The 12,177-nt window shown below is 42.2% G+C and overlaps 1 protein-coding gene across 3 annotated transcripts in view; it reads right to left on the reverse strand.

Annotated features, from left to right (window-relative positions):
* Nucleotides 1-12,177, reverse strand: part of tasp1 (taspase, threonine aspartase, 1) — a 52,552-nt gene that overhangs the window by 20,987 nt on the left and 19,388 nt on the right. The window contains exons 13-14 of one of the 3 annotated variants that reach the window (XM_083695988.1): nucleotides 11,035-11,108; nucleotides 4,125-5,644 (exon numbers count right to left, since the gene is read on the reverse strand). The exons of 1 other annotated variant lie outside the window; for it this stretch is intronic. In XM_083695988.1, coding sequence (XP_083552114.1) covers nucleotides 5,552-5,644; nucleotides 11,035-11,108 — 167 coding nt within the window. In that variant the 3' untranslated portion in view covers nucleotides 4,125-5,551. Of the gene's footprint in view, nucleotides 1-4,124; nucleotides 5,645-11,034; nucleotides 11,109-12,177 lie in introns of those variants that run through there. One more of the 3 variants, XM_083695987.1, reaches the window with a different exon arrangement.

The raw sequence follows: 12,177 nt of genomic DNA on the forward strand, positions 1-12,177 counted from the left end.
CTAAAAGCACCTCAGTGTAGGGCTAAAGTTACAGTAACCAGGGGGGAAAAGGCACCAGTGATCGTTATCTAATCAGACTGTCTGCTGCACAGGCCAGGAACATCAAAGGAAGGTGCTCTTTTTTATTTTGAAACATCAGGTCGAGGCTCAAAGTGGTGACATGCTGTCCCTCCCCCTTTCCTTGTCTCTAGACAGTCTCCACGTGTCTCAAGGGCAGGCAATTACACCACACCCCTTCTCTGTTTTCACCCAGCACATCTCTCTCCTCACCACAAATACCACCACCAACAACATCCTGTGTCATTGTACTCTTACAAGGTGATCCCTATGCCTGCATGGTGCAATGAGCATTTTAGCACAATGTTTACTATATTTACTACTGAAGCTGATATGACTGATTGTCTAAACAGTTTATACAGTTCACAAACACTGCACAACAAGAAAACAGAAACAAGAAAACAAGGACTCATTGGGTCAGTACTGAGGCTCCTGAAGCTTAGCTTTTATGTGTTTCTATTTCCAGTCTTTTCCTCTGGTGTGTGTCAAATGATTCAAACCAGTATATAAGTGGTATATTGTCAACAAACTGAAAGGAGTCATTAGCATTACCAAGATATGATTGTTGGTATTTTGCCTCTATTTTTCTTACGAGAGTGAAATTGTTTCCAATTCACTTATACTGTCCTTATATATCCTGTCTGACAGGCTTGGTTCTGTGATTTCTCAAGGTCTTCTAATGGAACCCATTGTTGACAAGGACCTCACTGATAGAGAGAGAGAGAGAGAGAGATCCTTGCATATAACTTCACTGTTATGAACCCTGGCAGGTCTATACCCACAGGGCTATAGACAGTTCCCACAGTGGCAACCAGGCAGATCTTTGTCTCCTGACGTGGTGCATATGTGGCAGTGCCATTTTTAGCCTCGCTCTTTCTTTCGCTCACTCCTTCACGTTGCCACTTTATGGGTGGTGTAGCACATTTCAGGAAGTGTCTGGGCCGCAATACCACAGAGCCTTTGCTGCATGGCAAGCCTAATTAAAAGGTTGCCTTACGTCCTCTAATCTTGAATAGCTGACCTTAACCACAAGGTCGCTGAGGCTGCCCCTCCCCCTCAGTACCCATTGTCCCCCCAACAGGACAGGGTTGGGGCTGTTGGCCCTGCACCCACCCCAGGCTTGCATCTTTGGCACAGGGACAAGGGGGTGGAGGGAGTGGGAGGCAAACATCTGCCCTGGTGCACAGCTGAACACACAGGTCAAGTAGTTGTGGAGCTCTTGCTAGGGCACAGGGCCTTACTCAACCCCTGCTGTTTGTCATCATCTGAGATGCTGCAGGTCCCCACAGCCACGCCATGTAGGGAAGGACGAGAGGAGAGGAGAGGCAGGAAGTCCGAGCACATAAAGTAAACAGAAACCTACTCTAAACCTGCAGACTCATATCATCACAATCATGGGTAAATGGTTAGGGTCAGACTCATTGTAAGGACTGTTCTTTACTGTTCTGCTGGTCCATGTATAAAATAATGCACACATAGCAGTGAGACAAAAGAGTTCTGTTTTCTTGGCACACTTTGGGCCCATTAATACCAATCAATCATCGCTTGAATGCCACAGCCTATTTCAGTATTGTTGCTGACCATGTGCATCCCTTCATGGCCAGAATTTAACCATCTTCTAATGGCTACTTCCAGCATGATAATGCACCATGTCACAAAGCAAAAGTCATCTCAAACTGGTTTCATGAACATGACATTGAGTTCAGTGTTCTTCAGTGGCCTTCCCAGTCACCGGATCTGAATCCAATAGAACACTTTTGGGATGTGGTAGAACGGGAGATTCACAGCTTGAAAGTGCACCTGAAAAATCTGCAAGAATTGCATGATGCAATCATGTCACATGGACCAGAATGTTTCCAACATCTTGTGGAATCAATGGCACGAAGAATTGAGGCTGTTTTGAGAGCAAAGGGAGGCCCTAACCAGTATTAGTATAGTGTTCCTAATAAAGTGTTTGGTGAGTGTATATCTGATCAGATATGGTTTAATACATATCAAGTTTCTGCAAAATAGGCTACCCAATTACTGTAATTACATAATAAGAGAACACAGGGTATAAGGATAAGTCAGTAATAAATCCAGCAGGAAACACATGGGGCAGAGTTCATGTTCCGATGACAAACACTGCAGCCTGTTGGTGTTTGGGGGGCGTCTTCCTCAAGGCCCACTGTTTTACTGCTGCCAGAGCAGAGAACATCCTGATGAGTAGAGAGGGGCCAGAGTGCAGCTTGAGCTCATGTGTCAGGAGCCAATAGGGTTATTTCTAGCCAGGCCTAGCCTGTGTGTGTGTGTGTGTGTGTGTGTGTGTGTGTGTGTGTGTGTGTGTGTGTGTGTGGCTGTGATTCACTCTGACAGCAGCGATTGGCATGTGAGGACAGCAGGGCAGGCAGGCAAGGCTGCTGCTGCCTTTGATCTTTATTTGCTCCGCCGTCTGTTTTGAATTTAGGAGTCTTGCTGAGCAAGAGGCATTGGATACACCTTGAGTTGCTCGAGACCCCGTCCCCTTTTAAAGACCCAGTATCCTTTTTCAAAGCCAAGGGGACCCAGGAGAGAGGGATGATATTGGAAGACAGGCTACTGTGCTGAATGTGACTCAGGGTCTCCCAGCACCACAGATAAATGCTCTCTGCAATATCACACACAATCAACCAAATGGTGCTGCCATGTGAGTGTGGGTACATAGAAACACATGTCTATATGGACCAGCAAATATGACATCAGACCGGTCTAGCTTTGAAGTAAAATCAAATGTATACACACCAACCTCCCTCTCCCATCACCCTCCTGACCCGTCAGCTGTATTTTGCACATTAGTGATGTTAAGAGATTGCGACATTTTCCACCTGAAAGGCAAGCTGGCTAGGGATATCATCTGTGCATGGTTCCCTCCTGAGGCCAAGCACAGTGCAGTGACAGGGAGGCATCTCTTCCCCAGAACAGAGAATATATTAATCCTCTTAAACATCTCTATTGCACATTCCCCCAAGACACTACAGTGGCCCCGTTCCAGAGCCGGGAGCTGGACAAACTGTGGCCCTAGAGGAGACTGATACAATTGTTAAATATAACTGCCCCTACTCCTCTCGACATGGGCTGTTTCATTAACCTGGAACAAATCTGTCCTTGAGCAAACATGGCCGTCTTGGACTGATGAAATGCAACAAGATGATACATAATTATCCTGGATTCAAACCAGCAAGTGAGACATTTGTGGTTTTCAGTGATTCACAGATATCCAAGAGAGGATGTGCTACTCTAGATTTCACTCTGATCATGAAACTGTGCCTAGGAGGACTGTAGAAATGTGGAAAAATTGGCGTGACATCTTATAGTGTCCACTACAGTATGAGCTAAACAACACACACACACATGATACTCTGGATTAAAAGAGGGGAGAGAATGGAAGACATGCTGGCTGAATAGTTAATCTCGATCTATGAAATGAATCATAAGAATGTGACACTGAAGCTGAAATGACAATCACAGTTGCAGCACAGCAAATGCAGGAAAGCTGTCTGTCTCAGTAAAAAAGGAAAGCTGTCTGTCTGTCTGTCTGTCTGTCTCAGTAAAAAAGCCTCAATGCACATACGACTGGGCAGAGAGCATTTTTAGAGTTTTTCAGAAAAAAGGAAAAACAACATACAAGCGAAACCCACTTGTAGACTCAACAATTTTCTGTAATTTGACATCAGACTAAATCATTTGTATGTTCACTTACACAAGCCCTTGTGCAGAATTCTATTTTTTGCTTAAGGGTTATTGTCCAGTATATAATTTATTTCTAGACTATAAATCTTTGGCAGCCCACAGTTAAGATTATATGATATGTACTGCTGAAAGAAGAGGACAGGGACAGACCTTTAAGTTGTCTGTTAGGCCTAAAAAACAAAAGCTGCTCTACAAATAGCATATTGTTTTCCTTTCAAAATGAAAGACAGACAAGGCAGTGGAGGTGGAAAATTACACTTCATGCTATAGACCTACATGAGACGGAGCAAGAATAAGTGCAATGTTCATACATCTTTCGCAATGATAGAATAATGAAGAGTAAAAAAGAAAATCAGCAACAGGATGTTTATTTTGATACAGAGCATTGCAGAGAGCTGAGTACACATACTATAATTAGAATCAGTTACAAGAGAATAGCTTATGACATTTCATATTAAATACAATTTTCAAGTAATATTACATAAAGCTTCATATATTGTTAACATTGACTAATACATTTTTTTTTTTTTTTTTACAACTAATGAAGCGAAATAGTCAAACAAACCCAAATAGAAAAGAAATATCCAAGGCTTTTCAATTTGGATTCATCCCAAGAAAAGCATGCATTAGACCCTTTGTTCCTTTCCTATAGACAAATACAGCACTTAACTGAACAGCATCATTTCATAGGCATTACAAATGCATAAATCAATTTGTATCAATTCTTATTTCTCTCTTGACTACAAAATACTGATCTGCAAATGTGACTACAAATATATACTGTGTTTTTAAATGGTGACTAACAGTCTTGTTTAGTGATGGGGTCCAGTAACACTACCTGAGCACTATAATTTCAGCATCACACTGAAAAGTGCATACATGCCTGTATCAACAGGCAAACAAGAACATCCTACGTATAGTTAGAGGTTGGCTTAGGTTCTTTTTTGTACATGCAGTTCTCTTTTCTACAGCTTTTGTTGCTCGTTTTTGCAACTGTCAAACATTTTGGTGACACGGTGACATACTAAGGCTATGGGCTACATAGTACAATCAGATCTGATAATGATTCATTTGAACCAATCAGTGATACATGTGGAAAGACTAAGCTCAATGAACTGTGAACTGTATGTATGTTATACTCTGTGAAATTGCTTTTATCATTTGATCACATTTTTCAACTCACACAGTCATAAAAACTCCCACACACAAGTACATTATTTTTGTTTTAATTGGAACACCGCCCTGGTGTAGGAGGCTTTCTGTGTGCATTCCTGAAACCCTCTAAAACTTCAAAATAATGAATAGCTCTGCATTCAATGCACTTGACCATTCAATGCACTTGACCATTTGAAATAACCATAATATCAAACATTAAAAAACAAGAAAAAAATAACTATAGAAATGAATATCCACCCTGTTACCCTAGGCAATAGCTTATATACAAAGTACATTAGGAAGGACGGTGCCTTAGTTGAAAAAACAATCAAACAAAAAACAATCAATCAAAAAACAATCAAAAGAAAAAAGCAATGGTACGTCAAGTCTCGCCAAGATGAGACTGGAGGCCAGGTGTTGCTGGGGGTATTGAGGGAAAGTTGGCATACAGTACATGCTGGAGGCTGACAGTGGCTAAGGAAAGTTCTATAGTGCACTAAGCAGAAGCTAACACCCCCTCCCTCTCAAACACCCGTTAAAACAGCTAAAGCTTATTAACTGCTGGGTGTGGGGGGGCAGAGGTTGCATTTGAATATTGCTGAAGAGGCCCGTTGGCAGGGGTGAGCGCAGCTCAGTCCACTGTGGTCACCAGTCGACACACTCCACCCTCGATGGCCAGTGACTGCCCAGCAACAGCTCCAGGTGGCAGCCTGGATATGTGAGTCTGTAGGAAGAGAATGAGAGAGTAAGTGTGATAGAGGGATATAAACAATAAGATCCAGGGGTCGAGGGGGAGCGGTGGTGAGGAGATGGGACAGAGTGCCAGTGTTTAGTGTCAGAGAAAGAGGGGGAGGAGGTGAGGGGGCAAACACAGCTGTGAGGCTGGGAGTGAGTCTTTCTCTGAGGGATCAAAGGCAACCGTCTCTCCCTGTGCCAACAAATGCATGCTCCATCCTTTCCCTCCACAGAGGTTAAGATAAGCCCCCTGGGGGAACATACAGAGAGCCCCTGACCAGGATACAGAACAGCCCTGAAATCACTCTTGCATTAGGAAGTGTCATCTCTGCTGGGCCTTTTTTAGGGCTAAACTCTACCCTTTGGCACCCAGAAGGCAGCTGTCACTACTGTGGGACAACGGCCCGAAAAGACCAGGCCCAGTACACACATGGCAACACTCACAAAGCAACACTCACAGGGCCTGCAATGTCTACTCTCCTCTTTTTGTGTTCATCATCTTCCCTTCATCTTAAGCCCAGGTTAAAGAGGGGGAAAGTTTAAATGGTTAGAAGAGACGACCTATGACTGAATATGAAGTTGAGTGAGGGAGTCTTTTTAAATGCTCTCCTTTTGATATGCTCAAGACAGAGGGAAAGACTTGCCTAAATAGATTTGAATTCCTACCAGCCCAAGGATAGGCACACATCAGGCCCTACTATTCGCCCATTTAATGCGTTTACAAATGTCTGAGACATTGCCAGTACAAATAATACAATAATTATGGTGTAACCAGTCACAATAAGATATCAATAGTAAGGTAACAGCAAAATAGTGAAAGACTAATGTGTCCTCAACATAACCCTCAGATGCATACTGTACACATGCCACACTATTGAGATCTTAATTCTTGTTTAAACCCCACACCACAGAGAAATTGAGTTAGTGAGCAGGAAGACTCTAGGGCTTTGTAAACCAAACATGAGAGTAATTATCCAACCACACTGCTTAGGGCCCACATGTGTCCCAGGGCTGTCCCAGTTCACTGTTAGTCTACTGCTGGAGGGAGCGCTATTCTGCTCATGCTGACATGAGAACAGGTGTCCTGCCACTCCAGTGCCGTCTGGCCTGGTCCATATCAACAAGTAGCATCACTCCACTGGGACCATGCTTATCAAACTACAATACAACAACAGACCTACAGTAACACCAATTATGTCCTGCATTTGCAAATAGAAGCCAACCACTCTTAAATGTACTTATGGAAAGCTCACCAACAATACTTTAATTAAATTATGTGGTACCCTCTACTGCAGAATAAGGTAAACACAGGCTTGAAAGATATCCATTGCCACTTAAATCCGACCAACTGCTGACAAACCAATGAAGACGATGTTTTCCAGTGATTCATTGAAGTGACCGCACAATAGAACTCTTGTTAAGTGAAAATAAAATGTGAAAATTAAACTTTTCTGTGAAAAACAACATGCTTTGTTGATATGGTGTTTAGGAGCTGAAAACCCACACATTAACACCACAGAGGCCAGTGTGTAAATTTAGCTCAATTACATTGTTATTGCTTTTATGCTGTGGTTTTCACATTCTATTCCACTCTAAACAATCAGACACCATTTATTCTCCATAAGAAATGGAAAATAAAAACAAAATGTGCCTAAATAAAACACATTTGTCAAATAACAGACGAAGCAGCAACTCCTTTGGCTTATCGTACAATTTCAAGTCCAACATGCTTTACTGTGGTCAAACTGGCCAGGAGGAGGGAACTGAACCACACAGAGAAGGATAATATGGTGCCATGTATTATACACTTGTCTTGTATCTGTGCAATGACAATTAAATATTTCACCAGCTGCTGCTGACTGTTTTCACCAGCACCTCTCTCAATACAAACACAGGTGAGTGTTAAAATGAAACCAGACTTCTTCTCCCATCGTTTTTCTCCCAAGTGTGTTTTTATTGATTCTTCACACAGACTGAAGCCAAAAGGATTAAGATATGTGCCCTTGATTAACACATGGCTGAATTGTAGCAACTGAAGAAACACTTAAATACAGTGGCCAGATTGAAGAATAAGAGGCTAAAAGGAGCCCTCCATGACCATTACACTCTGTTTTCAGTTTACACTCAGTGCCAAACAAGGAAGAGCAAAGACACACAGAACTTTAGCCTGGGTTGGTGTTAGAGTCGATGGCACTCATCACCATAGTGTCATGGACTGGAAAATCTAAATGTACAGTAGTCAAACAATGGTTATGGAGAAGTGTAGTGGCTTCCACATCGTAATAATATCCACTATCCTAACATGAGTGGGAGGTATTTTCCATAATAACTAAATCAAAACATGGGATGCTTCTATCAAATCATCATTCATATTCTAAATTCAACTTAGGTGACTGAATGGGGCCTACAAGAATTGTGCATACTATAACTAAGTTAGTTGCACTATCAATCCTGTAGGGATGAAAACTACAGATGTAGTCTGACCTCTGTCCTAAATACCTCTGGTCCTCAGTATCAGGCCTTTAATGTTCTTATTCTGAGCAGGGGAACGAGGACCCTTGCTGGTCAGCAACGCCCAGTAGGATGCCAGGAGGAATGGGAGGAATGTCTGTGGAATGGTAGAGTTGTTTTGTAGTAGGGTTGGGCGGTATAACGGTAATACGGTATAACGGTAATACGGTGTGCTTTTCAATACAGTCATAACATTTCTGCTCCATTATCTATCACACTGCCAAATTAAGCGTTGTTTGTCAATTCACAATGTGTAACAGCGTCGCTGCCAGTGTGGTAGGATTACAATAATTTCAGGAGTGTAACTTTTGGAGTGTTGCACCCTAACCTCTTCCACCTAAGGTTAGAGAAGGAGAAAAATATGCTAAGGGCTAATGACTTGGTCCCTAAAAAATGCTATATGGCAGCATTTTGGGTTCCATGATTTGCATGAAAAAGATGACGGCCAGAGATGGAAACACTAATGGGAACTAATTAACTGAACTAACTGAAACACCCATTAACAGCTGCACTGATGGGATCTGTCTGTATCAAGTGCTGCTGTTGGGTTCAAACAGTTATTCGCTGACAACGGATATGTGGTCGTCAGTTAACATGACACCATACATGTCGTTAACCGTCCACTTTGCCACACTCGACTGACTTTTTTCCAGAAAACTACACTTATGGATTGGAAATTAGATGAGAATAAACTCTCGGCCATAACGACTGACAATGCTGCTAACATTGCAACTGCCATCAGGGCTCTGAATTGGCCATGGCTCAACTGTTTTGGCCACAACCTCAATTTGGCAGTGACAAATGCAATGCAGGACCAGAGGCAACAGACAGAGCATGCCCTCGGAGTCTGCCGTGCCATTACCGCCGCCGTCTCTCACAGCTGGCCCCCAAAGAGAACTAAAAAAGAAGCAAGCGGAATTAGGACTCCCAGAGCATAGTCTCATAATGGTACCTAAATCAGTATTTTATAGACAAATGATTGCCTATAGGCGATATGACATAGGACATGAGACAAGTCATATTATTATGAATGCAGCCTGTGATGCTTCTTATTAAGTTATCATATTATGCTATCCAACTGTTTCATTTAGTTTGTCAAGCTGTAATCGGGATGTAAAGTTTAAATGAGTGTTTAGGCTAAATGTCCTACGTTATAGCAGTCACCACATAAATAATTCAGTTTTTCAACGTAGTTTAAATATATGGAGCAAAGACGGCTCCCGCCAGCCCCTTGAGATGTTATTTTATTATTTTTCACGGTAATACCCCTGTAAAATTTGAGGACCTTATAAAGGAGTGAAATAATGGATACCACCCAACCCTACTGTGTAGTCCCCTATCTCAGCCCCTACACCTTCAGTCCATACAAGGATCATCCTGCACTGAGATAGGCCTGGAACACAGCCCTGATGAACTCACATAGCCTTTCACTAGAATTCATGGGTGGTCTTGGGTGGTGCATGGGTAGCTTCACACAAGGCCAAAGTGGCTTGGACCTACAGTAAATGCTTGTATGCAACTTATAACCTTTTGCATCGGAGTCGCTTAGGATAAATTATTTGGGTGGCTGATGAGGGTAAACTGATTATCTTGCCTTTAAAAAAAAAAGTCCCCAGAACAGCAGTGTATTCAGTTCTGTTCACTTAGTTAAGTTGGCATAGGCTTGAAAAAAGAGCTTACATGCAAGCAATACTGATATACTGATATCCATATACTGACTTGGAGTAAACCCTGTACATTGCTGCTCAAGAAACAGGTAAGACCAAAGAGTATGGGAGGGAGAGGGAGAGGGAGAGCCACATCAGCGTGATAGTCAGGGGACAGCCAGCACCCTCCCCAGAGCTGGGAGATATACACACCAACACTTCAGACACCATCCACCATGTGTTTCAAACACAGCTCTTTTTCCACATAGGATTTTGTGCTAATGATTAGCAGCCTCACCATCCTGCACCCCATAGCACATAATACATGCCAAACAACACAGCAGGTTTCGATCTGCCGTATTGAACCATAAATCCACTGGAAAGATATCAAATTGAACTCACTCGTATGGGGCAAGTGAGAGAAGCAGACTGGTGTGGGGAGGGGGGTGAAAGGGGCAGAGGCAAGTAGGAGGAGGACCATATAATCTCTACCAACATGATCTCTGTTGTTCATTTCCTAGAGGGCAAAGTATGGATTTCAGAGGTAAACAAAGTGAGAATCAAACATTTAGTTTCATGTCTCAGGTTAATAGGGACCTGCTGTCACCTCTGCCTTTCATTTTCTTCTAATTGTTGGATGAGGGTTTTTTTTAACACAAGCCAGTGAATTGAGCTCAGGAGGAATATTCCCAACAGCCAGCAGGACTCTAACCCAGGTTCAATTACACAATCATCTTCCACTCTATTGTGCAGCAGTGTACGTTTCAAAAACCTGCTCCACTATGAAAACTGAACAGATTTTTTTCAGAAAAAGATTTTTTTTTCTTCTTTCACATAAATTCTGGAAACATTTTATGTAAAACAACATCCAACAGGCCTGCAGCTAGTCTATGACTCAAACCACAAGTCATGAAAACTAAAACATTTATAAAATTTTAAAAAAAAACTAGCACTCATAAATTATGAAAACAACATTTCTTGCCATTGTCACTCCTCAATGAAATGTAATCATATTTCATTTATTTTGCAATAATTAACATGTCAAACTAGTAAATTGCAAGATGAATATGAAGAGTTTTTGAAAATGGGAGCAATGTCTTTTCTAACCCCTCTCCCACACTGCACTGCATAATGGCCCCCCAAATGACCTCCCACTTCCTTGTGAGCATGGGCTGAAGTGGGAAGTGGTGAGGCTCCTGAAGTGATAACTTTTGAACCTCACCTTGGCTTTACCATCCTGGGCAGACATGTACCCAACACACATACTTTCTGTGGTGTGGCTCCACAGGAACTCAACTGTGGAAGAGAAAGTGAGAGAGGAGAAATATAAAGAAGATGAGAGAGGGACGGTAGCAAGGAAGGAAGGCTGATGCTTTTCATTCTGAAGTTTGGTCCAGTTTCTAAGAAGCTAAGGAGTAATACACTCAATAAAGCAAAAAAAAACCCAACAGGATGTAAAATGCAATTACAACAACAAAGGATGTGGTTAAGATAAAGAATGACTGTTTAGTCCTGTAAATCAGAGCTTCACCCTGTCCACTAAATCCAGTGTACTACTCTGTGGTGGTGGATACAGTCCATATTCACTTCACAACGAGGTCTGGACTGCAATCCACAAACAGCTCCAATCTAGCCTTCTGCCAAGTGTAGTAAAGGTGCAGTCAATCACTGTGCAAATTGTATTTTGGGATATGTCATTGATTGCGATGATAGAAAATATGTTAACATGAATAGACCTTTGTTGGCTGTCGACCATCTGTGTAAATTCTAAATAAAGATGTCTTCCTATGACAGTAAAACAGTTGGCCTTGCTCAATCCTTCTCTGCTATTCAAACAAAGGCTCTATTGTTTTCTCTGTGGCTCAGGCTTCACGTACGTGTGTACGGTTAATGCTTGCTTCCAATAAAATTAGTGAGTTGTGATGTTTGCTCTGGAAGAACCTACACTTAAGGATGTTTGGGGAAAATCATCTGTCATTGTCTTAAAAAGTAGAGGAAGCGAAGTAATCTACTCAGTTTGTTTTTATGCATGTTCCTGAAATTCTTCTAGAGGCATCCTAAAACAGCACTATAAAGATATCTGTTAGGATGCTGTCTGCCCAATACAAGGCAATTCACATGGGAGCCAGATGAGAGGTTCTCCTGACCTGTTCCTATAACAGCACAGTGATAAGGATGACCATAGGCCAGCTGTTTGTGGTTGTGAACCACCAGATAGCTCTATCTACAACATGTTGTGGCGTATGAGCCTCATACACGTGGTTTAGGAGCCTAAACAACTGGACCAAACAGAGGAGAGAAAAAGGATAACAGAGATGCTCTTATCTGAGGTTTAGAAGCTGATTTTGTGGGAGGTCTCTTTTGA

The sequence above is a fragment of the Argentina silus genome (genome assembly GCF_951799395.1).
Source record: "Argentina silus genome assembly, chromosome: X".
NCBI classification, from domain to species: Eukaryota; Metazoa; Chordata; class Actinopteri; order Argentiniformes; family Argentinidae; genus Argentina; species Argentina silus.